Genomic DNA, 26,081 nt, shown 5'->3' with positions numbered 1-26,081 from the left:
AAATCCCCTCAGAAGAAATAATTATTAACAGTATACATTTAATCATAAAAGTCCTCTGGAACATTCCCTCTAGCACTGTTTGCTACAAAATCGTTTGCTCTCTGCATCATGGTCAATAAATAAAAGAGCGCCAAAATATTTTTCACCAGAGTTGGCAGATTTTCCTCGTGGTAGTTGGACATGGGTAGAACATTCATCAGTGGAATCTGCATGTATTCTGCCGCCTTATAACATGCATCTCTCACGCTCTGACTTCTAAAAACATCACCCAAATCATCTCTGTTGGAAATACGGAGTTTGTCGATCTTATTGAAGAGGACTACTTGTGGGACATCTGCAAGTAAAATGGAAATAAAAACATTGAAACAGTGACTGCCAGAATGCATTACCAATTAATGCAATCATGTCTGCGAAATTGAATTAAACTTAATTACTTAGCTCATTTAAAACACACAATTAGACACTTTTATATTCAAACTTTTCAGAACATTGTACTTCTCTGATTTTATCTGATAAAGGTGCTCAAGTGAGTGATTTGGCCCATAGACCTCTTTTTTCAATTTCAAGTGTAATGTCATTTAATTTCTGTTATCTCAATATGTATTGGATAGGTTCGAACCCCGACTGCGACTGAAGAAGTCAAGAAAAATTGGGTTGCAATTTTGCTGATCGCCTGGCTCTTTGAATTAGGTGAAAGTTGCGGGTCCTTTAATTGAAGTGGACGTTAAAACTCCAGGTTTCTGTCACGACAAGCGTAAGGCACGATACAGACCCCTCACTGCTCAATGACCCATAAGTAAATTTAGGTCTATAAATTGATGCCCTTCACTGGTACATATTGATGTCTCTTTATAAAAATTCTAAAACGAAAGGTAACTATAAAACAACATACAATCGATCAATCAATCGATATGTATATGAAATAAAGCTATTTTATTGGTCTCACGGTCAGAGGTGATCGATTCCCGGACATATCTAAGCTGTTCCTCCGTTTTCGGATCGGTCAGTTGTTCTGTTGGATTCTCAGCGTTAGTGACATACACCACACAATGCATGCGGTCCTTAAGCCCCGCATGTTCTCTATATTTGGGGTTTTCCTTCTTGATGGAAACTTCTGGATTAATCTGAAAATTAATTTTAAAACTATTTGATATGTTTTCATCAATAATTTTATACACTTTAATTATAAATATTGTCTCTAACATTGAAGAGTCTCATCATGTTTAGTCATTTTTTCTCCAGCTCTCAGCTCAGAACTATATAAATTCAAGAAAGAACACAGAACTTTGAAACTGTAAAACGACTCTATACATTGTAAGTATTACAAACTTTAATTTAGGGGATTTGTCGATCCTGTGTTTATGCAAAAATATGTAAATTCACATATACCGAGGGATAATAAAAAACACAATTAATATGTTAGCAATATGCAAGGAACTGTAGCCAGATATATACCTCATATCCGTTACGTACGTGTCCCTGAACAATCAGCATAATGTCTTCCGTGGGTACACCGTGTTCTACATTGAGTCCCCTACAATCAAACAACCGAAGTGGTAGAATCTGTCCGTCTCTAGTATGAAGCGGGAAAACTTCCAGCTAAAGCATCACAGGAAAATGTTTGTATTCATCAAGCTTATACAGAGAATATTTCATTACAAAGAGTTAATTTTGGTCAGATGTACCATATACTAGTAGCTATAAAATTATCAACTTTAAGGATATAATAAGATCTAGAATTAACAACATAGTCTACAAAGGCTACTTTGAAGCTGAACATGATTCGTAAAAGGAATATATCCGCCATTTTCGATGGTTTACTCGCTATATCTGAGGTCCCCTATTTATAAACGCTCAATTGGTTAGTGTTTAGTGTAATCGGCCATCACCGATGTACATTGGTACAATTGTCAGGGAGATGTAACACTGACATCTAGACAAAAGAGTAAAAAGATACACAGCACTCGGTAATAACAAAAAAGTAACTCTTCTAATACAGGAGAGTAAAATACAATAAATTATTAGAAGTTCAACAGTTACATACGTCAGTACAATTTACACATAAACACAAATACATGTACATTTATCTGCAATAAAATGTTAACAAAGGTAATGTAAGATACTGAAGTAACAAGCACGAGCGCGAGTCGCCATTCCAAGCTCACATACATTTACAATATACAAATCAACAACACAAATTTGCATAACAGACGAAGCCGGTTTGCTAAAATTAATGTTTCCACTATTGTTGATGTCATTTAAAACTAGACAGTGATTCCTTATATTTCCATTTCATTGTGAAATAAAACTGTAGACTTAGACATTAAAAATGTAGACTAATTGATTTAAATTACACGAGGACTTCCACACCAATTTCAATAGTTCTCGCACACTGACATCAAACACAAAGGCACGAGATTTGCATGCATATTATGCCTCCTTAGCTGCTGACTTATCGACCTGCCTAATTTACATTTCGACAGAATTATCGAGAAATAAATTCCCTAAACTTTCAAACAGTTAAAATTAGAAATGGAAATATATGACAATAAAGCAGCCATATGTTACGAATGTGAAGGATATATCCCGGTGCTGATTTAGTAGATAATAATATCGAAAATGGCGTATGCCTTATTTATATGAGTCTTGTTCAGTTTTAAGTCGCATACTGTAAACCAACTTTTATGCGCGTGCGAGAAATTTTCGCGATGTTCGCGAGAGCTTCGTCATCGCGAATATTTATCGCCGCGAACTGGTCCTTAAGGTCTATGAGCCTATAAACAACAGAGCTAAAATAGGCTTGATAGCGAAAATAAATCGTCACAAACTAGTTTATCCTCGGTAAATCGCGAAATAAAGTCGTCGTGAATAAAAGTTGGGTTACAGTATCTTTATACATGTATTCAACATTAATTCAGGTACTCCAATCCTCAGGTTCTGAAAATCAGGCAATGACTAATTGAAAATGCTCACAAAAATGTATAGAAGATCTAAATTCTCAATGTAACGCGTTTTTACCCTCGATTATTCTTCAGACTTCATCTTTAAAGTCAATCATATTATATAATGTAAGGTAAAATTTGTAAATTTTAAATATATTTTCAAGAAAATGCGAATAAAAACACATAGTTTGCATTTTCTAATTCAAATTTTATTATTTATTTGATTCCTGTCAAAATATTTGCTTACCGATGTAGTCACACTTTTAGAAGCCTTCTGATAAACCTGACTGAGGGTTTTGAGTCTATTACTATCCTCTATTGCAGTGGCACATGTATTGAAAAAAGACGATTTTCCAGATGCAGCTTGACCAAGAAGCAAAATATTGAAGTAGTTGATCTCTGCAGCTGGCTTCAGTTTTACAATTTTTTCCAGGAGTTGTTCTTTGAACTTTATAACAAAATGATGAAAAAAAAAAAACCAATAAATATATAACATAAACAACACAGTACAACATACAGTATTTAAGATTATGAAGAACTAGAAATATATACTAAAATAAAAAGGCATTAGTAACCAGTTCAAGAGCTCTGACTATATTTCTATGAACCGAACATTTACCATTTTAAGCTTTGTTTATAAATGACTCGTGCATCACCTTACAAAAACCTATGCTGAAGCACATATTTGAATTGACAAAATTTTGCTTTTCAAAGTTGAGCAAAATAAAGTTAAATTAGTAAAAGTAAAATACTGAAATTCCAGATGGAGATGTTTTCATTAGAATTATTTTTCCATTTTACATCTCCTTACCTGCATTGTTGCTATGCTACTAAATTTTTGCAGCTTTATCCGAATGCAGATAATTTACATTTTCCAATTCCCCAATGCAGGATTACCAGTAATATGCAGCTCTGTCAGGTATTGTGCATTATAATGTCTATCAATATACTGCACAGTCAGTCAATGCAGGCATTGGCCAACCTACATCAGTCAGTCAATGCAAGCATCTTTCAGTCAATGCAGGCATTCACAATTAAAAAAAAAATAATAACAAACGTGATTATCAGCAGACAAGGGAAAACACAATCATATTGGTACATTATTCTCTTTAGAGAAGATGACAGGCTTTCACATACAGAGAATAAAAGGTACATGTACTATTGAATGAATTGAAGTTTTTGACGGTCTTTTTGACGTGGTGTGTATATAATGTGATAAAATATTGCATTGATTTACTGATGTGAAGTCGGCCAATGCCTGCATTGACAGATTGATGTGCAGTCGGCCAATGCCTGCATTAACTGACTGCGCAGTTGGCCTATGCCTGCATTAACTGACTGCGCAGTTGGCCAATGCCTGAATTGACTGACTGATGTGCAGTCGGCCAATGCCTGCATTGGCTGACTCTCTCAAGGTCCAATGTAGGCATTGGCCGACTCTCTAGATAATGCAGACATTGACGGACTCTCTTGAGAGCGCGAGAGAGTCAGCCAATGCCTGTATTGGCCCTTAAGAGCCTTGAAATGCCCGAGTGACCATAGATAGAAAGAGAGAGGGAAAAGGATAAAGAAAGAGCGATTCACATTCCCTGTATTGGCCCTTTTGATAGTTGTGCAACCTGCATTGGCCCTTTTGATAATTGTGCAACCTGCATTGGCCGACATTAAACACATTGCCGTAAGAAATTGCGATGAAATTCTGGCATTGACTTAAGAATAATAGCCACCACTGCATTGCAAGTTTATTCACTTTCCTAGGTTTAAAATACATTTTCTATTCCTTTAACGCCAAATTGCATTAGTTAATTACATTTAGAACAAATTCGATTGCATATGTGATTAAGATAAAACACAAATCAGAATACCGGTATGCTAAAATTTGCAAGAAATGGAATGAACATCATGTCATTGTTCCCGTTGTTACTTGTATCATATGAATTTGGAAATAAGTGAATAAAACCATACCATTTGTTTCGGACTAATTTTGTAATCATAAACAACTTCTTTTATAAATCTATTAAATTATATTTACTTTGCTAATAGAAGTCAAAATGTCTTTCCAAATTGCCCATAACATCGAACTTAAATTAAAAAAAAATAAATTAGACAGATAAAAATTAGTTAAGACCCCATTATATCCTTTATGGAATTCAAAATTAATAATAAACGTAATTATCAGCATATATGAAAAAAACCACAATCATATACAAGTTTAGGTACATTATTATCCGTAGAGAAAATGACAGGCTTTCACATACAAGTGAAAGCCTGTCCACTTCTCTACAGAGAAATAATAGGTACATGTACTATTGACAGATTGAAGTTTTTAACGTGGTGTGTATATAATGTGATAAAATATTTCACACGGACCTGTGGAGTCCACGGATCACCATCTTCTGTCGAGATCATTCTCCACGGCTTCTTGAGTGGCTCTGAAACAACAAATGTTTTATACGAAAATGGAGATTCGTGAAATTAATTTTGCGAAAGATTTTGCAAATTGATCTTTTAGAAAAGGTACCTAAATATTTCTGCAAGTTTTCGTCCGCTCCTAAAACATATAAAAGCAAACATTTTATGTAAAAATCAAACGTATTATATGGTTTGTAATCCAATAAAATACACTATTGTAACAGTCTCATTAAAACATTGCCTTGATACTAACTCCCCCCCCCCCCAATCTGATCTCGAAGATAAACATACTTACTTTTTCTCTCCCGTTCTTCAATGTGCTGGGCTGTGAAAGCACATAATCTTTGATTTTTATTTGCAGACTTAATTGGTTAATTTCACTTTGAAATATTTTTTCGCGCAAAACAAAATTAAGTAAGAATGCAAAATGGTTTACCGCGTTGTAACTTACCTATGTATTCCTCTGCCTGCTTTTGAATCCAGAGATCTGTAAAAGTTTGAATGAGTTTCTATGAAATTTACATACTCTTTGAGATATCTAATTATTTCCAATCCTATTTTATTACTCCCTCTCCTTACCTACAATCAGAATACTCTAAGTATGAATCCTTCCTTTTATTTCAATCACATTTAAGGTAAAATTGGATTACATATACATTATAAAATACTTCATTGGACAGTAAACACATGTATATTAATTTAGTATTTGTTGAAAAGGTCTAGGTTTGAAATCATATGTAGTATATTGAATAAATTAATCTTTTTTTTTAAATTTAAAAACCATCTATAAAATGATTATTATTTCATATCTGTTTTATATTCAGATTACTTACCCCTTTCCCGATCTTGGGCTAAAAATCAAAATGAATTAAAATATAAATGAAAATTTCAAATACAGTATATTATATAAAAATATATAATAACAGTTAATTATTTTAGTTAAACAATTAACATAAAAATAATAAAGAGTTGTAATACTTTTCAAATAACCACCTAAAATATTTTCAACCTAACAAAAATAACTGAAAACATTTCTTTTTACCAAAATTAAAATTAACTAAATCGTCCTGCAACGTTGTGCTTTACTAATAAACTTTGCACTTAATAAACTTGCTTTAAAAGAAGAATATCTAAGAAGATTTAAATATTCCGATACTATACCCCTTTCCAAGAATCCCCAAGTACGATAAAAGTGAAGTCAATATTCACCCAGGAGTTGATAAGTGCCAAATACTTTAATTCATACTTTGTCAAAATTTTATAATTCACTGTCAAGTAGCCAAATTGCTTTAGTTTCTATTTAAGATCTTAAGTTACATTGTTTTTCTTATCAGGTCAGTACATCATTCAAACAAATTTGATTAAAGATATTTTTAAAAAAAATCTTACCTTCGTGCTCTTTTTCTGTGGGTTATGTAAAGGAAAAAAGGAATACTATATACATTTTCAGTTATTATTTTGATAAATAATTTTTGTGCGTGCATTGGCTCACAGACTTCTAGTTATAAACAAAAGGCAGAGCAGGGTATTTTCATTATTTTTAAACAGTCATATATCTTGTATAACACTTACCTACATTCATCAATAAATATAGTTTCCATATCTAATTATTATTGAATATCATTATCTAATAATGCATGAAATGATATGTTGATATACATGTACATTGAGATAATTTGTATGACATTTTACATTTAGCATAAAAATCATCATTTTCACACGTATATTCAGGACAAACTAAAATATAGCTCCACACCTTCCGTGGCATTGTATTCTATCTATTAATAATATTAAACATAGTTTTGAAGTTTACATAAAATCCATTAAAAAGTGTAATCATTAGAAGTCTTTAATTGTTGTTACAGTAGAAAAACCAATATATGATAAAAGTGTACTAAATCCAGAATTTTAAAAACGCAAATTTTGCACATGTTGCACAATCGATACATATCCATGTACTTTCACCAACAAAATTCCTCAATATTCAAAGCAATATGAGCTGTATCTTTGAGAATTTCATTTGCTGGTTAAATGTGCTACTATGATTAATTTGTATGTAATTTTAACCCTTATTACTAACAAGCCCAAAATAAAGTTTAAAAATGTTTCAAAAGAAATATTTCTGTACAACCTAATATAAAGTTTTTATATGAGAAATCATTATTGTACAGAACGACAATAATTCAATTTTGCTTGAATCAAAGCTAATAACAAAAATTCCATCGCAAATATGAACAACAGAAGTTGATAAAAGATTATATTGCCTGTCATTTAATTAGTTAAGTACAAATCTGCAACAACAACAAAATTCCAATGTCATACTGGCAATAATCGGCACCAAATAAACAGAATTGCAGATTCTATATATTAAAAAAATAAATGAATATAAATTATCAATCGACAATTCCTTCTATGTAGCAGGACCTCAAAATTAAAATTCATTTATATTTTAAAATGCTTTATGCCTTTGACCGTAAAACAATATTAACAGTTTGTGAAAGAAATTATTTGACATCAAAAATGCTCCTATTATGTTCAACGATCATACTATATCTTTGCATGTTTTACAATACTACACAAAGTACTAGTATTAGTTAATTGAAAAGAGAAACGGTGTAATTATTTTGCTATTTATGTATATATTATATAAACATACACTTCCTAGACACCGTTAAATGAAATTAAAAATCATTTACCTTCCTCTATCTGTTTTGCTAGTTTATCTGAAAAGATATTGACAGTTTCACAAGAATACAAAATTAACATGGTACCTTTGTTTATAAATCATTTAGACTACTGGAGTATGTTTTCAATTACCATTTGTTAAAATTAATTGAAAAAAAAATGGGATATTCTGTATGATCAATCATCTGTTCACAATTCATACATTTGTATTTTATATATATTTTTTTCAATTTGAAACCTTTACCTTCAAGTCTTTTTATTTCTCTTTCACGTTGTCTTGTTCTATCTGATAAACATAAAATCACTATGTTTATGCAGTTTATTTCTCAGCATACAAATAAAGACAATCACTAACTCAATTTTCAAATAAAACATCAAAATTCAAAGTCTGTATTAACCTTATTTGTGCTAGAAGTTCACGAATTCTAAGAAATAAATACTTTAAAGATTTGATTGGAATGTCCAGAAAAATGATGTAAATTATTGACAAACAAGTTGACGAAACAAGAATATCAGCAGTCACGGTTTAAAGAATTATTTTGTAAGTTCTATGGTCGATACAATGACCTTGTCAGCAAATAAAAATTTATCATTGAGTCAAATGGTGACTGACGCTTTTCATACTAATTGTTTGTCCATTATTTATAAATTGAATTGAGGACGGATTTTGGAGGTATGACGAGATCCATGATTCTGGTCTACCACGAAATGTAAAATGTTACATACATAAGTTCTCATTAATTCTTCATCAACGAAATCAATTCCCCACGAACCAAGAAATTTTCCTCAAACTACGAAAATTTGACCCCACCAAAATATACCCGTATGTGATTTTACAGTACCCTGGTGTTGATGTATTATAGATAATATCGAAAATGGCGTATGTCGATTTATTCGAGTCGTGTTCAGCTTTGTTATAAAAAAGTATTTGTTTAGGATTCCATCTTGAGTATTGTCGTATAAGATGATATTGTCAAAACTATAATTAAGACTGCAACACATTTGAATATTTTGCACCCACTTAAGAAAGGATTTGCGATCTTCTCATCTTCGAGGACCTGTTAAAACATTACATATGAATAAATAGTATACATTACCCTTTTCTTGCTCCAGAGCTACAAGAGAAGAATTTTTGATTGATGACAATTTCCATCTTGTTTTACGACAATGTAATTTCTTCATAATCTTACATTTTATTTTAGAAAACATCATCAGTTACACACCTTGGCTTTCTCCATTTCCCATTTTTTCTCTTGCAAAAAAACCCCGAAAAATTAATGGTGCATATAAGTAAAAAGAATGAAAAGAAAGCTACATTATACGAAAAAAATCTTAATAAAACAGATGAATTGTTTTAATCATTATACTTACCCTTCGAGTGTCCTTGAATTCTATTATGGTCGTTGCTCGTGTGACAAGATATATTAAACACGTAAACATGGCGTGCATGCGTATAAGATGATAGAAATGCCGGTGGGATCTCTGAATATGTGAAGTATATGAAGTGTGTTTTAGTAGGTGAGTATTAAATGTTAACTAAATATTGATAAAGTTAATAATTTAAAAAAAATGGAATATTTTATTTCAAATCAAAAACAGAGATATTCTCTTTTTTTACTACTTAGAAATTTTAGACAATCAAATCATTAATGGTACTTATCTCAAACCATCACTATCAAAAGTGGATCATTCTGTCTTGGTCATTTCTAGTGCCGAGCATCCAGCTGTTAGTTACTCTCAGTTTGACCTTTTTATTATACCCCCCGCTTGAAAAGCGGGAGGGTATATAGTAATCGGTAAGTCTGTCCGTCCGTCTGTTACGCTTTAGGGTACCCATCTCTTATCCGCAACTCCTCTCATACCACTGAAGGAAATTTAATGACACTTTCACAGAATCTTTATAACAGATTGTCATTGTGCACCTTCTATTTAACTTTTTGATCTTATATATATTTTGGATTTTCCTGAGCAAAACATGGACACTGCCATTATATTCATATGGGATGTGGGGGTATCAATTAATGAGCTCATTGCTCACAGAGCCTCTAGTTTATAATTAAGATATATTCACATTTGCAGCAAATTATTAACTATGGGTTTGATGCATTTATCTTAAACATGTTTTTGTTACATTGATAACAAACGAGTACTTATTTCATTACTCATTAGTACACATTTGTCTGTCTTAAGTTATTGACTACAAAAGTCCTGACAACAAGGTGAATACCGGTATATGGAAAAAGACATGGGATATTATCTTAGTCTTTCATCCGAAACGGCAAGATATATAACAAAACTGTTCAGCTACATGTATTCCTCGAGATCAGTAAATTGTCTTTATGTTTGAGAAATGAAACAAATATGACTTTATATGAGTATAAAAACCCAGCTATTTTATTTCTCTGCCGTTTCTTTCCAGAATACTTATATATGCATTAACAAAATGTAATTTTTGAAAAATGCAGCCATGTGCATGTTTTATGTTTTATGCACTTAGCATTCTCGTATCCGCTCAAGTGCCTGAGAAGATTTCATTATGTATACAATTTCCTGTCTAGACATCATAGTGAAAAAAAGCTTCAATATTTTTGTCCTTAGAATTATACCTATCTACATTACTAAGTACTTTACCTTGACTTGTGCATGAGGACTGAGGGTTTAGAACTATACATGTATTATGACCAGCAAGTCATCAATGCAACTGGTAATCTAAGATATAGTACATTAATTTTGTGACAAACATTTTACAAAATTTGAAGAGGAATTCTGTCCAAAATTGCATTACATCATATACGTTAACTAGAAAAGTTTTTTTTTCATTTTCATTTGGCAAGCTCTGCAGCTTCTCTGAGACTGGTACAATGACATTAAAATCACAGTATTCACACATCCTAAATATTTAGGTACAATATTATAAGTAACAAAAAAATGAAAGCATTAAAATTCTAAAATCCGAAAATACCGGTACTCAAAATGATCACTGCCAAAACCAATGTATGATATACAATATATATATCATTGTAAATGAAAGTTCAAATTCGGTTATTGCTTGCCATTCCTAAGATTTATGATGCTAAATTCATCTGCAACTGACTTATATATTTTTTGTTTTAATTTAGATTTATTAATCCAAGCATATTGCGCAACTTAAAATATGGGCAGTATTTTACCTCGGCCTTTTACCTATGGTAAGACGTATACAACAGTTCATAGATTTAATGATTTTTAATTTTTTTTCCTGAAATAAAATATGTAAATATTATAATGGAATTGTATTTGCAGCAGACTTAAGTACATGTATTATTTTCATCGATTTTACAGCACATTTTGTCTCAGAAAACTAAGAGCATAATCTTGATAATCTACCAAATTTATATATTTTACACACTAGTATCAGATTCATTTAATGTTTAAAAATCTCAGAAACACAATATTGTGCTCTATGTTGCCCAAAGAGAAAAGTATGACGAATTCCACCAGAATTGAGAAAATTCAGGAAATGTCCTATATTTCTGTATCCGCTTCAATGTTGTCTCCATGTCAGTCTTGAATCAAAATGAGTGCTGGTTTTAGAACAAACTTCATTTTAAGTTCATTTCAACAAACTATTACAATTTTAACAATGTTCGGATTTTTACATCAAATAATATAAGGTGTCAGAAACATACAGTCGTTACAGCCTTGACCTCTGTAAAGTAAATAATGAAATAAAACATGTTCTTGTATCTCATTTTGCAAAGTCTGTCTAATAGCAAAATAATTGTTATAGAATATTAATGAAAAAAACCTACTGAATGTGTTAGAATGCATTAGAAAATAACGCTAATGACGTGTGTCACCTGTCAGTTGGGAAACTTTCTTCTCTGAGGCACCTGGCCTCGCAACTTAAATTTCCGCAGATCTTTGTTTATGTCCTGTTTATAGATTTGTATGTTCCTTATGATAACCTTTTTCATTTATACATAATTAAGTAAGAAAATATAATCATAGAAGAAAGAAAAAAGGAAATCTTTAAGATACGATATTTTTAAATATAATTATTTTTGGCATTTTTCAAAGCGTAAACTGTCCCAATCCAGGTTACAATTTAATTTTTTCAGAGTAAAGTATAGACGATAAGACATGTTTTTCTTTTGAAAATGCTTTAAATTGAGCATATTTTGATAGAAACGTCAGGCCAAATAGACGATATAAACTAAAATAGATGTAAATAAAATCAATAATAGTTTGATTTTTTCATATATGAAGAAAAATTGGATGTGGATATCATTTTCTCAAAAGACGTACAGAAATGGAAGAATAGCGCAATTTCGATGCTGGAAAATATGAAATTGGAAAAGAAAGGAACAGATGTAAAATTAAATGTGCATTGTGTGAACGCTCAGGATACTCTTAATAACATATGGATCGTATTTTGCAAAGTTGTGATTTCACCAGAGCAAGAAAAATTTGACATCATAGAGTCAATATGTAACATACAGTTGCCAAAAGCAGAAAAAGACGGTAAATATTTTCTGCATCAAAAAGAACAAAATTAAAGCAGTTTGGGTTGTTTTCGCCTTAATTAAATATACTGGTATATATTAAGAGGGTAAAAATGTTAATCATGATCTAGACAACGATGTTGTAAGGCAAATAAAGAATATGATAAACAAAGTATCTTCCATTTATATATAGACTACGATGAACTGATTAAAATGTTGCGCTGTTTCATCTTTTGAAAAATTACAGAGTACTCGAACATAAAATATGATTTTGCCTCGAATGAACAGTTTATTTTTTGAACAACTTAGTGTCTCAATATCTAATCTATGCTTTTCAGTGTATTAAGCATTTGCTTATTTAATGTTATTTCATTTCATATTTCATGCATGGTTATAATGGTCGGAGATAATGCAGAATTTGAATTCGTTCCATACTACGAAGATTTGAGAATTAAGTACATTACAGTTGTCAGTTTTCCAGACAGCACCTACAGAGCATGTTGGATGATCAGTGGCTTTGTTTTAGGAGGTAAATTCAATTTTCTTATTTTCTAATACATGTATGTTACATAGATACTCTTTTTTATGCAAAACTTCATTATAAATTTCTTTTTTTCCTTCTATTTCAGATTATAGTAGAAGCGACAGAAATACATTTGGTAAATAAAAATGTTTTCAGTATTTATAGTTGAAAATGAAATTTTGTAATATTAATGTTTGTTTAGTGGTTTGCCATTAAGCATATGCTAGGGTAGATATTTTTTAAACAAAATCCCTTATTTAATGAGACTCACATTCCTGAACCGACATTTTAGTAAAGACCAACTATATAGATCAAACACCGTCTGATTTGATTATCCATGATACGAAGATCGCTGAGAACATTTCTGAACTAGTATTTCGAGAACAAAAGTATTTTTAACGATATTACAATTTAGTGCATGGATAACCTCCATTTCATTTTATGACTCTCGATTTTGCTATTTTCTTTCAAAGTAGTACTAGTTCCAAAAACAAGATGTGTAAGTTTAAATGTTTTGATATTATGTGTCTTTATTTTAGAAAGTACAAATTGCGGCGATCAAAGACAAAAACAATCGAAAGATATTCGAAACAAATTTTCAGTTAAGGAGGAAAGCGAATCGATTGATCTTGTATTTCAACCAACATGTGCGCTACCTAACAAGAAACGTATTTACATCAAGTTCTCTACGGCTTTGTCAAGAAAAGCGTTCTCTGCTTTCATTGAGAAATACTTGGTGGGGATAGATCCTATTTGGGTGGCTGGAGAAGATCCTGTAGAGAAAGGGTTCAGCTGCCTGATTCTCTGCTTCACATTGTCCCGTCTAATGGATGACATTTCAGCTATTATGAAGATAATACCAAAAGGCAAGACTTTACACATGTTATATATAGATACTACTTATGTATTAAACGCGTTAAAGTCGAACACTGCTAGAGCGTATTTATTGCATTTTGAAGCTTTTATCTTTGAGCAAAGCATATTTTTCCCCTTAGGTTGTAACAACATGCTTGTTGTAATCCACAACTGCAGGAAGGGAACCCCTCCTGGGCCAGTACTAAAACATAATCCAGATGACTGCTTTCAGGACTTCACTAATATTATCTACGGAGATGAAGAATGTTATATCTGCTCCCTCAACTTAGAAGCTAAAGAGAAAATTCTATCCTTTATCGATTAAAGCTTTTAAGACAGAATGGCTTGAATTAAGCTTGAGTTGCTGTAGTAAAGCATGAGAAGACAGGGCATTGCATCTTAACGTATGCTAAACGTTACAACGTATTAGAAAGTGGTGGTGGTGTTAACCAACTCTTATCTTTGACTTAACCGCATGAATACAGTCTTAAGAAAGCCATGTTATTTGATGTAATCTGATGTTTGATATAAGGAAGTGACAGTTCTTGATTAAAAATCTGAAAAAAGTTATTTGTTTGAAACTTTCAAATAAAAGATGTTATAATGAATTATTCAGAAGAGTTAAGTTGAGTTTTAAAAAAGTTGTTACTATTATCATTTTTTTTTGGAAAATGAAAGGTGGGTTTTTCCAACTAACAATTATTTTTGAAGGAGAGACAAGTGTTTCGTTCACACAATACTCTGTATCCGGAAAGTGAATGCACTTTGATAAACATAAGACTACTTTTGTGATGTTTTAACATGTTTAAGTACATAATAAAAAATGCGACGTTTTTATAAATCTTGTTGGATATCCCTGGTGAAAAAGGAAATTAATGATTATACATGGATTATAACCCTAACTTAATAACCGCTGCACATCTCCTAATCAATTATTAGCTCAGTTTAAAGATTTTCTATCAAATGCTGTTGGAACAAACTGAAGGTGAAGGTGAAAAAAATGTATGAAGAAAAAATGACGAAGGAGGCTATGAGAGAGAATGATTTGAGTGAGATTTTGGCTGATAATGGTCTAGATCAAGAATTCTGGCTAAAAAGGTTCAAAGATATTGGTATAACAAATGGAAAGCAACTAAAACATGCCAGAAGAAGAGACTTCAATCAATTAAATCACATGAAAAGGTACAGGTGGGAAGAAAATGCCTTATTATCCTGTTTTCCAGCAATATTTGAACCAACCAGAGAGGAAAGGCGGGAGGAGATTGCGAAAACTGACAATCATGTCAAGGAATTACTTAAGGAAATCGAAAAAGTCACCGAAGAAGAGGACAGGCTGGTTAAAATGAATATCAAGCTTGAAACTTCTCCAGGACAGAGGGACCTGCACAAAGAACTGACAAAGACTGAATTTTTAGATACCGAGATTGCTTTTCGAGAAAAATTGTCGTCTTTTGAAATAGTGAACAAAATATCTGCTGGCCAGATATTAGGAGGATATAATATCGAGGAAAATGCCTGGAAACGTGTTGTCCAAAGGAAACGGTTGATCGCGATCCCTGACAAAGTAGAAATTTTGGCCCCTAGAATTGCAGAGACTTTTATGTATGAAGAGTTTTTCAATGAAGAGAAATCTGCTTTTCATGATCATGTTGTGGATCACTGGGGATTGAGTGCAGCTGCCTCTGGTGGACTGATCGGAACATTTACTGGGGACATAAGTTACTCCATCAAGAATACTGAAGACGAGACCAGAAGAGGCGAATCCCACAAGGGGTATACTGAAATCAAAGAAACCGTTTTTGTTCCAGTTGCTTCATTCTGTCTAGATAATGTGCCCCATTTCATCTCAAGCAATGCTTTAGAAGAATTAAAAAGCCTGGAGAAAAAGCTCACCGGAGAAAATAGGTCTACTCTGTGCAGGGAGTTTTTTGAAAACTATGGTTCCCATTACTTTGCGGGAACTTATCACTTTGGTGGATGCTATATGAGGTCTGTCGTTTGTCGAAGTGAATCTACTATGACCAAAGGAGACTCGGTAAAGCTTTGTAAAGAGGCACTGCAGGCTGGAGGATCAGGTATAACCAGTTGGTGTTTTGGAGGAGCTCGTCTTAATGTTGAGAAAAGTAATGACAAAAGCAGTAGCAAATTTCAAGAAGACAAAGATTACAAAGTGGAAAAGAAAATTCTGAAACGTGGCGGACCAGCAGAAGTTGATTCTATATCACAATGGAAGCTTGGACTTGTTAAATATCCGAGTACTTGGGCTGTAATTGACCGGGACGTGCATAAAGAGGAGTGGAAGGGTGTGTGGGAACTTCTCGAAGACGAACATGAAACACAATTTTCAAACATTGAAAATTTACGTTCAATCCTTAAAAATGAGTGGGAAAATGAATGTAAAGATTCGCTGTTCTTAAAAAATCTTTTGTTAACATTGCAACACGAGTGGGATGAGAAGTCGAAGAAATCCAAATCTTCTTTCCTCGATCCGTTTTCTTCACCGCTTGTAAAGATCCCGTCTACTGGAATACGTATTGGAGGACGTCCACTTGGGACATTAGGTGTTCCAGCTAAACCTCCCGCATGGCGGGATGATAGATCCTGGATCGGTCAACGGTTGCATGAGAAGGCATAAGTAGCAAAAGAAAAGGATAATTTTATTATTTTGACAAAATATTGTGAACCTGTTGTTTTATCATGTGCGTATGAAAATAACATTTGAAGGGTGTTAAATACCAGTATATCCGGCAAATGACAATTTTTTGCCTTTTTAGTATTTTATGTATACTGAAACGCAAAAGGAAAGCAACAAGCAGTAATCTACAAGTGTTTGATTTTTTTCTAATGATTTTAAAAAATGAATACAGTAAGGCTAAACTCACTTTTCAGAACATCAGAGATTTGATAAAAATCTTTAATGTTTATCTTTTTACTTTACTAAGTAACATATGACTGTTGGAGTTTTATGAAGAGACTTACTTTTACATTTGACAGCTGACTTTTACATTTTACTATATGGAGTTTGTATGTGTTTAAATTGTAAAAGTCAGTCGTCAACCGTAAAAGTAAGTCTCTTCATAAAACTCCGTTAAAACATCCCTCTCCCTGCCATTCAAGTAAAACGACCAAGACTGCCCTAAATAACAATTGCAGCTTGATTTCTACGATACAATAGGTTCATCAATGTCGAGATCTGAGCGAAGGAATTATTCTTTGCCATTTTTAAATGCCTATTTCTCAGATGATTAGGTCGCAGTGCAGTGAAGCCATTCTTGGACTTCCGGTACAAGGACTGTCCTTAATGCATATGATACGTAAGACCCTGTTGAGGCGTAATGTAGTGATTTTTTGCATCAGCAACTCTCCATCACCTTTACATTGAAATTTTCCAGCTAGAGCAATGTAAATGCGTACTTAAGCCATTTTCAAGAAACCTTGGCATCGTTACGAGAAACGAAAGGAGAGTTTATTTTTTGAAATATTGCTGCATTACTTGTGATGAACAGTATAAACCCTTAAAACTCCACAATATTGCCAAATGTTTTGTTAAACATGGAATTTTTTATTTCTGTTAAGCAGACTCAAACTTGACTTCCGGTTATGGTATGAAAATCGTTCAACCGTTAAAATACCGATGTTTACCAAATTGAAGATATCCATAATTTTAAGATACAAAATTCTTTACTTTACATAATTATTTTCCCCTAAAGTAGGATGTTGCGTTTCTTTTGCGTGTCAGTATATTTAAGGGGGGGGGTAAAGCTATCCACGCTCGTGCTATCATTGCCAGAGTTCTTTTATCATAACATGCTCTGAAGCATTGATGTCCATTAGGCTACATTCAAAATAAAAATTCGCTTTCTCTAAGGGAAAAATAAAAAAGTAGCCCAAACTCGAAAATCCTATTTCCCTACAATTCCTTGATATCACTATACAATGGTAAAAAGTGGGGGGAACCATCCTTTCCATGTATATTTTCCGTAGTAAAGGTAATGTTGGGGGGAAAAGTGGGGAGCCAGCCCCCCCCCCCCCCCCCCCCGTTGCTACGTCTCTGGTTTACAAAACCTTTCTTAGACTTCAAAAACCTTAAAGTTTTAACTGATGTTTTATCCAATTTTCCTGTTTACAATTCCTAACAAAGAAAATTCTTATGATAAAAAAAATCTGAACAATTAGTCATCATTTTTTGATTTACAAAGGATATACAGAACTTGAAATTCTTCGTAATTAAAGCTGACATGAATTTTTAAAAACGCAACATTTTCATCTTTGTACGACTTACTTCATACAAACTATAGCCGTATTCCGCCATATTTCTTATAGATACCTAATCTTATTGTAACGATATATATACCCCAATGCAGTCGTTACGATTTTTTGGCTTGGCTATCGACTTGTGCACATCTCCAATGGTCAAGAATTTGAGAATACATGAGTTGATCAAGACATTTCAAAACCACAACAAACAACATAATAATCATACTTCTGAATAATTATTGATTTGAATCAAATGCAAAAAGAAAAAGAAAGAAAATGCAAGTTTGGAAGAAAAAAAATTACATGCACGAGTACGTATTTTTACAGTGCGCCAATTTATGCAGAATAAACTTGAAATAAAACGCAGTAAAACCCGTAAACACAATTTGAATTATTATCATTTGAATGGAAGAAAAAACGGCGTCTTTGATCTGGATGTCTTATGCAGTTTATACATGTCGAGAAAACGCGTTGAACGCTGTAAATAAGATAATTGCATCGGTTCGAAGATGTGCACAAGTCAAGTGATATACACCCTGAGTTCCATTTATTGAAATATGCATCCCAAAAAAAGAAATAAATTCCATTTATATTTTCCCTCATTTCGTTCGTCCGAATATAAATTAATGAAGTGCAAAATGAATAAAACACAACACATGTTAAGTAGGAACGCTGCTCGCTAGTGCTTTTATTCAATTCTAATACATAACCACTTTATGACACCAACTGTATAGCCCAACTTCATTACACTCCATTGCATTACTATCCTTCATATTTCTTACAATCTTTAAATCCTAGCGAGCAATTAAGCTTATAGTGCCGTGCTACCGCATGGCCTTACTATTTATACCCTAAATAACCACGTGACTGAAGGGGGGGGGGGTAACTAAAGTATTTTAATTGCTGTTCATAAGGTATAAGAATAACTGAAAATTGTCTAGTTCTAATAAATATTCTATCGTTTAAGATAGTTTAAAATATATAATTCGTTATTGAATAACTTTAAGCCACACGGCTCATCAGTATAACAAATTCAAATATGAAGAACGAATAGCGAGAGTCTGCGGGGCGTGGAACCCCTGGTGTCCATCTGTCTGACTCCCATACACCAACAAATGCACTACACATTCACATTCTCCATTATTATTGAAAAATAACTGTAGCACATATATGCATATGAATAAAATTATTCATAATTATTTCTTATTGTTCCATTGCATCATTGGAGAATAAATTGTCCTACATCATGAGAGCTGAGTAACTGAGTAAGCTTGTACAGATTTGGAGATCTGAAATAATATGGTTTGATATATTTTTTTTCTTAAAGTTTCATAAACAGGACATTCGAGCAAACAATGATATTCATCTTCTAGACATTGATCACTACAAAACTGAAGTATTCTATTACTTCTTTCAATTTTCTGATGCATGTATCTTCCTGTTTCTGTACTTAGGTACAAACATATTCAGGTAAATTACTTTTTATCACTGCGTTCGATGCGTTTTCTCGACCAGCACGCGTGCATATCCAAACAGTGTTTTCTGTGCGTGAATGTATTCCGTGTTAGTGGTTTTTTCTCTATTGGAGCAAATGCACTCAAAAATAATTTACTGTCAGTATAGCTCTAGTTTTTGTTGGATTTTTATAACATGTATTTGGTCAGTTTATGGATTTCTAAATACTATGCTATCGGAGATGTGTACATGTCGGCAGTCAGGCTAGAAAATTACTCAAGTGAAACAAATGTACCAGGCTTTATATAGCAGGTACAGGTGGCCAAAAAATTTCGATTAAAAATGGCGGAATCGAAGAAATATGGCGGACAAAGGCGTACAGGAATGTAGTAAGTAGTACAAGGATAAAAAAATGATGTCTTTTTAAGAGTTCATGTCAGCTTTAATGTAAACAAAGTTCATATCTTTTTTTCTCTCCATAAATGTTTATAACAAAAAATAAGATTTAGCAAATCACTAAAAACTGTCTTAATCATATAAAGATTCAATTTCTTTATTGAAAAAACTACTTTGAACGATCATATAAAGCATATTTAACATATAAAAACAAAAACGTAGCCCATTTTTTACATAACAAAGGTTGGGAGCTCAAAATCCATCTTGTATCTCAAGGACTGAAATATAAATTTTTGATGATTGATAGAAATACCTTAGTTAAGAACGTATAAACATAAAATGTAAAAATAAAACTTAATTTTTTTTTTTAGATGAAACTGTGCATGCCCCTTTAAATCTGCTTAGGGCATAAAAAAAAATGCCGTATGAAATGAATTCAACTTGAGCCTTTGCTCTGAGAAATTTTTCTTTAAAAATATTATTTAAAGCGCTTCCTTACAGCGGTGCAAATATTTATGATGACGTCTTAAGAGCTACTGAGTATATACTCATTATGTACAGTACTCTGAAAATTCAGGCACATTTTCAATTACTCAGTACATGTAAATCATTGCCGCCCAATTTTCAGAATCCGCATTCACGAGGATCGGGCTGTATCTCAATGCAACCAACAGCCCTACATCCACTCAATAACCCCTGCCTTGAGGCCTGGAATTTCACGAATTTGTTAAAAGGTTCAATACTCATTATTATTATGTCACTAGTTAACTGTTTGAACTCCCGATTGTCAACATTGAACTTTTTTTTTATGATTGAGCATTTCTTTTGATGGTTTTTGGCTCCATCCTAAATAAAGAGCGGCGGGAACCACAGAACACTGAATGAACTTGTTTGGTCATTTCACAGAAGCCGAAAATATTGAAAGGTTTACGATTGACGCATGATGCATGTAGCAATATATTTGATTTACTAGTGACCTAAAAATGGTTGCTGACCAAGTTCTGTAGAGATCTAATTAAAAAATAAAATCCATGAAATTTCGTTACAAATCTGGCTCAGTGATCCAATACCAAATGCCATATTGTCAAAAAGTTCGAGTGTATAAAGCAGGGTTCCTTTGCTATAATTCTTACGTTTTTTATTTAAATTACCAATATACCTTTTTTCCCATGACATAATTTGCCTAGGAGTTATTCCCCTTAGCCGCCATATTGTAGGGCAACAATCCCAGATCCCTTCATTATTCAACCAAGTTCAATTCGTTATACATGTACTGGTTACTGAGGTAAGGATAACGCTATTTTTCTTATGAATATACGTTTATTAAAGCCATTATTAGTTCAAAATTACCCCCCCCCCCCCGAACATTATATTTCTTGCATGAATGTTTAAGTAAATTCCCCTCTTTGCCCTACAAGAATGGTGGCTAAGGGGATTAACTCTTAGGCAAATATGTCATAGGAGAAAGGTATATTCAGAAGAAGTTACTGTTGTCTCTGGTAAATCAGACCAGTTTAACCCAATCTTCGATAACATATTTCCCATCTTTCATACAGAGCAATACAAAAGAAACAAACAATAAAATGAATACATAATGATTTTAATATTTCAAAATAAAACTCCTTGTACGAGTCCATTGGCATATTTAGGTCAAACTTCAATGACCAAATGTATATAAACATATTTATACAGAGATTCCACTCTCCATGATTGTACATCGTCATCAACCAATGAAAGATGATTATAAATCCGGCCAATGAAAAGCTTTGATTAAGTTGATTAACCTTTCGTTCCATCCATTCGCAAGATTATGAAGGGCACAGCCAATCAAATGAAAGATATGCTACATTGTCCTGCGAACTGACACCATGATTTACATAATAATCAGTAACAAAATATAAAGTGGATTTAAAGAGCAATACTGAAATCGTTTGTTGTCATGGATAGCATAAGGTCACGTGCTTTCCAGAATCACGTGATCTCGTTTTAAAAAAGTGATACGAATATTCAACAATGTCTACCGTTGTCCCGGCAAGAACGTCTTGAATCATCAACAATTAAAACATGATTGAACAGTATAAATGGGTTACTTTTTTCGTTGGGACCTTAATACGACAATCTTTATCACAGAAATACAAGCTCCCTGAAAACGTTCGTTGATAGGCTGTAATATTGGTAGCAGACTGAGTCTTTGGCACATTGCTTTGTATCATATATACCCTATAAGGCACTAGTGGTTTAAAGTGAAATGTATACTTTTCTCAGTAAAATTAATGTTTAGTTAATCATGATGATTAACAGTATGTTGATTAAATACTGAAGTTGAGTATTAAGCCATAAAACTAACAAAGAAATGTCAATATATATGTAAAGTTATGAATTAGTGTTAAACCATGCCAAGGAATTTCTGGAATACATGGAAAAAAATAAAAAAAAGTTTACCTATAGTTCCTCCATTCTATGTTACGTTTCCAAATACAAGCTTGTTCGAAAGGTTCTGTTTTAATCTACATGGGGGTTTTGCATGTTCATAAAAATGCTGCTGTAATTACCACAGAATTTGAAATGTGTATCCAAAATCAATGTTTGTTATAGGCATTAGTTTAGTCAGGCTTACTATCTCGTCCTTATAAATCTGATGACCCTTGATTAACGAGCCACCGTGAATCCTCTGTACTGGGTCCAGATTTCTTTGGACGAACTAAACTCCACCAATGAGCTTTGCATGCATTGTTACTATAGTAACAGAAACACAACAGCAAAGTATATAAATGGTTATATTTAGTACGAAACGATGCAGTGTTAAAATAAAGATTCATATCCAAGGGTTAGTATTAACTGCAAAGATGAGTACTTTTTTCAAACCTTTATTACTAGTGAACAGAAAAAAAAATATAGTACAATAATATGCAAAAAGACAACAAATGCAATTTTAAGTAGCAGTTAAGGTTAATTTGCCGTTTATATATGTGTTTATACTATAGGCAAAAGACTTGGAATCTATCATACAATGTAACAGTGAGGGATTATACAGAAAATATAGGAAGAAAACTTACCGAAGCATACATGAAGTCAATCTCACTATATGGGAGTATTTCCAATAAGAGGTGGGGAAGCTCGAGTTAGTGGTTATATAGGAGGGATGAGTTGATCAGACTTTGAGATTCATTAAGTACCTTGTAAGAACATTTCTAACAACTACAGGCGAACCATGCGGAACTATCCATATTATTAAAACAGCAGCAGTAATGTACAATACATTGTTAATTATTGCTTTTGGTGGGAAGAAGTTTTCTGTTTTCTGAGCGTTGAGGTAAGATATATATTGCAGAATTTCCAAAAGCACATGTTAAGTGATGTTTTGTTCCATGGAAATTTTTACCATCAGAAGTGAGGAAAAACAAAAAAACTTCTTCGAGATTGCAACAACAGAATATTATGCTGATGCACCATGAGTGGTAAACATAAAAATTTGAATAGCCAACAGTGTGTAATAAACAAACCTATATACAAAACTTCAAAACTGCAGGTTTCAGATCTTAACAAGCAGCATGTTTCTAAGCATATCTATTATCAATTATAATTCATTTTATCCAAAATAAATTATTTATAATTTCTGGAAAAACCAAAGAAATTTGAAATAAAAATAATAATCAGGATGAAAGTACTATGCATTTCCCATGAGATTCAACCAAAATGATTAATCTGCTATGATAAGCAAATTTTCTAAGAGCTTCTAAGGGCATACATTTATGACTGGTACTGAGCATAAAAATGACACACATGACTTTTAAAAAATTCTAAATCGTGAAAAAAACTAAATTTGTATCTTGTATAGTGCTAATACAAAATATAGATTAATTTGAAAAATCTAAAAAAAAAAAAAAAAAGTTTTCCAATCATGAAATTACAACCACAGGCTAGCTTCTCTTCAAGTTTACATGCAATGCATTTCTTTTTGACTTAAAGGGATAAATTTTCAAATACTTTTGAATTTCAAAGCAGAAAAAATTAAAAAGCCTCAATTTTACAACAGGTCAGAGGATGGTAAATTTGAAGGAAAAAAATAACCTAACCATAAAAAAAGATGGATTAGTTGTTACGTTACTGAATAACTGTAGAAGTACTTTTTTCTCATATGAAAATTACAACTACTGAATGGAAGAAACAGTCTCCAAATCATTCAAACACAACCACTGTTACAAGTATGGTTAATATTAGAATACAAAAGTGCCTTGTATTGCTCTCGGAAAGCCATGTACAGTTTAGAGGGAGTTTTGACAGAATGCTGCATAGCTACTATTATAATACAATCATCAACAATTAGTATCTACAAAAAAATATGTACAGTGCAAACAGACGTTTTTTGAATTTTGCACAAAAAATTTCTTTACTTCTCTTCCCTGTGTTTTTATGAACGCATCGTTTTTTTAAGTAAAATTGGCCACAGTATCCGTGTAGGGGATATTTAACAAGTGATGAAGCTACAAAAATAATTCAAAATGCAAAAATTATATAAAGGTGATATGAACGCTGTCCATGTTTGGCAAAAAATAACAAGTGCACAAAAAAGTAATACTTACAAAATAAAGTCTGTTCTTGATGAACATGATATGTTAAACACAGGGAAAACTCGCACACACACTAACAGAAGGAGAGAAAGAATATGGTCTGAGAATTCTTACTTAGTAAACAAGGCAATGGACACCAAGTCACTTGCACAAAAGCTTTAAAGGCTCTCAGCAAAAGAGTGAGAGATCCATCAACAAAAATAATGGATCCTTCACCCAAGATTGTGCAGAAAATTAAATCTCAGCATTTTTTTAAATATGCAAAGAGGTGCTACAATTCTACCATATCAACTAACGAAACCTTGGAAATGCATCTTTAGACAATATATATATAGCATTGGTATTATCTCATGAAGTTTTTTCATATTTCATTAAAAATAATAATAATAATTTGATTTTAAGCTCATTTGTTCATTAAAACTTAAGACATTATGCTTACAATATATATAATATAAACTAAGATATCAATAAAATATAATATCAATGTATGAATATTGATAAGTTTAGAGCCTTTTCTTGCAAGATATATTTCCAAGATTCTTCAGCAGCACAAATTGTTAAGTACTTGTACACCTTTCAATATTAATTCTAGCCACACTTATTTTTGTTCTACACTGAAAGTTATGAGTATGTATGAAAGTACAAAATGTAAAGATTGGGAGGTATACAATTTTCTTTACAGACAGTGTTTTATATGTATAATACAAACTGTTAATCTCATCTAAATTCTTGATGTGTAAGGCATAAAAAAAATATTAATTTTTCAATAATGAAAAAAATAAATGACATAGCATGTTTCCTTGTTGCACACCAATGAACATTCATTAACAACAAAAAAGATACATAAACAATGTTAGTCTACATTAGTTCTGAAGAGTATAAATTGTCAGGCACTTAGTTTCTTTTTTCTACATGATTTTTATTATTGGCACAAGGACGGTTCTCAATTGACCTCATTTCAACCTCAATTTCACAAAAAAGTGCTCTAAAACACTTTGATCCATTTTCAAAATTAGACCATTACATTTTAAAAAATAAACACAACTCACACTTTCTCAATGATCCAAATGAAGTCAAAAAAAATTTCTGCCAGAACATATATAGATATATAATATAATTTTATAAATATAAGGCATGTTAGTGGTTGCAGTTTTGCTAAGGAAGGCAGCCTTTGTATAAAATCCAGCAATATTTTTTGTTTTATTTGTTGGATAATTCCCACACACCAAGATGTCAGCTTTGTTTATTGTGAGTAGAACTTCATGGACGACAATGTTAGGTGCCGTGCGCTGCTGCCTTCACAGGCCCCTGTTCCAAAGTGTTTTTGTTTTGTAGCTCTTTGTTCTTTTTCAAGTGTTCTGGTGGGTTTGAGTTAGTTTCGTAGGCACAGCTGAGAGTTAGGTGAAAATAAAAAAAGAAAAGAAAAAAATGTTAGTTCATACTGCTACCATATATTGCATCATTCTCATACTCAAGTATTTTAGATATATTATCATCTTGT

At 32.4% G+C, this 26,081-nt stretch overlaps 3 protein-coding genes and 2 long non-coding RNA genes across 9 annotated transcripts in view; 2 read left to right on the top strand and 3 right to left on the bottom strand.

The window, feature by feature from the left end:
• Positions 1–5,451, bottom strand: LOC134237696 (interferon-induced protein 44-like). The gene is made up of 5 exons (XM_062719832.1): positions 5,313–5,451; positions 3,190–3,390; positions 1,456–1,599; positions 947–1,124; positions 1–334 (listed from the first exon to the last, which is right to left on the bottom strand). Exons 1-5 carry the CDS (start codon positions 5,349–5,351, stop codon positions 39–41), a joined length of 858 nt encoding a protein of 285 aa, XP_062575816.1. The 5' UTR covers positions 5,352–5,451; the 3' UTR covers positions 1–38.
• A 2,549-nt stretch (positions 5,452–8,000) lies between these two features.
• LOC134237691 (uncharacterized) lies at positions 8,001–9,325 on the bottom strand. The gene is made up of 4 exons (XR_009985862.1): positions 9,263–9,325; positions 9,137–9,154; positions 8,284–8,325; positions 8,001–8,077 (listed from the first exon to the last, which is right to left on the bottom strand). It is a non-coding gene; the product is annotated as an uncharacterized LOC134237691 (long non-coding RNA).
• Positions 9,326–9,327: 2 nt separating this feature from the next.
• LOC134237693 (uncharacterized) lies at positions 9,328–11,228 on the top strand. Its single transcript, XR_009985864.1, has 2 exons — positions 9,328–9,557; positions 11,159–11,228. It is a non-coding gene; the product is annotated as an uncharacterized LOC134237693 (long non-coding RNA).
• A 1,654-nt stretch (positions 11,229–12,882) lies between these two features.
• LOC134237690 (uncharacterized) lies at positions 12,883–14,891 on the top strand. Its single transcript, XM_062719830.1, has 4 exons — positions 12,883–13,052; positions 13,153–13,182; positions 13,586–13,912; positions 14,042–14,891. Exons 1-4 carry the CDS (start codon positions 12,911–12,913, stop codon positions 14,224–14,226), a joined length of 684 nt encoding a protein of 227 aa, XP_062575814.1. The 5' UTR covers positions 12,883–12,910; the 3' UTR covers positions 14,227–14,891.
• Positions 14,892–21,593: 6,702 nt separating this feature from the next.
• Positions 21,594–26,081, bottom strand: part of LOC134237684 (KH domain-containing RNA-binding protein qki.L-like) — a 35,508-nt gene continuing 31,020 nt past the window's right edge. For all 5 annotated transcript variants that reach the window (XM_062719820.1, XM_062719824.1, XM_062719822.1 and 2 more), the window contains one exon: positions 21,594–25,970. The gene's annotated coding sequence lies outside the window, so the exon portion shown is untranslated. The remainder of the gene's footprint in view (positions 25,971–26,081) is intronic.

This window comes from Saccostrea cucullata, unplaced genomic scaffold (assembly GCF_032062105.1).
Source record: "Saccostrea cucullata isolate Sc308-1 unplaced genomic scaffold, CSIRO_AGI_Scuc_v1 ctg731, whole genome shotgun sequence".
Lineage (NCBI taxonomy): Eukaryota > Metazoa > Mollusca > Bivalvia > Ostreida > Ostreidae > Saccostrea > Saccostrea cuccullata.
Note: the sequence above shows the minus strand (reverse complement) of the source record. Positions and strands in the feature narration are given on the sequence as shown.

Excerpts from the sequence above, each read along its gene's own strand:
- LOC134237696 (XM_062719832.1), bottom strand. The coding sequence starts at position 5,351 with ATGATCTCGACAGAAGATGGTGATCCGTGGACTCCACAG. Across the intron at positions 1,600-3,189 it reads CTAAAAGTGTGACTACATCG|CTGGAAGTTTTCCCGCTTCA; the intron begins GTAAGCAAATAT and ends GTGATGCTTTAG. Across the intron at positions 1,125-1,455 it reads ACGTACGTAACGGATATGAG|ATTAATCCAGAAGTTTCCAT; the intron begins GTATATATCTGG and ends ATTAATTTTCAG.
- LOC134237690 (XM_062719830.1), top strand. The coding sequence starts at position 12,911 with ATGGTTATAATGGTCGGAGATAATGCAGAATTTGAATTCGTTCCATAC. Across the intron at positions 13,053-13,152 it reads CAGTGGCTTTGTTTTAGGAG|ATTATAGTAGAAGCGACAGA; the intron begins GTAAATTCAATT and ends CTTCTATTTCAG. Across the intron at positions 13,913-14,041 it reads TATGAAGATAATACCAAAAG|GTTGTAACAACATGCTTGTT; the intron begins GCAAGACTTTAC and ends TTTTCCCCTTAG.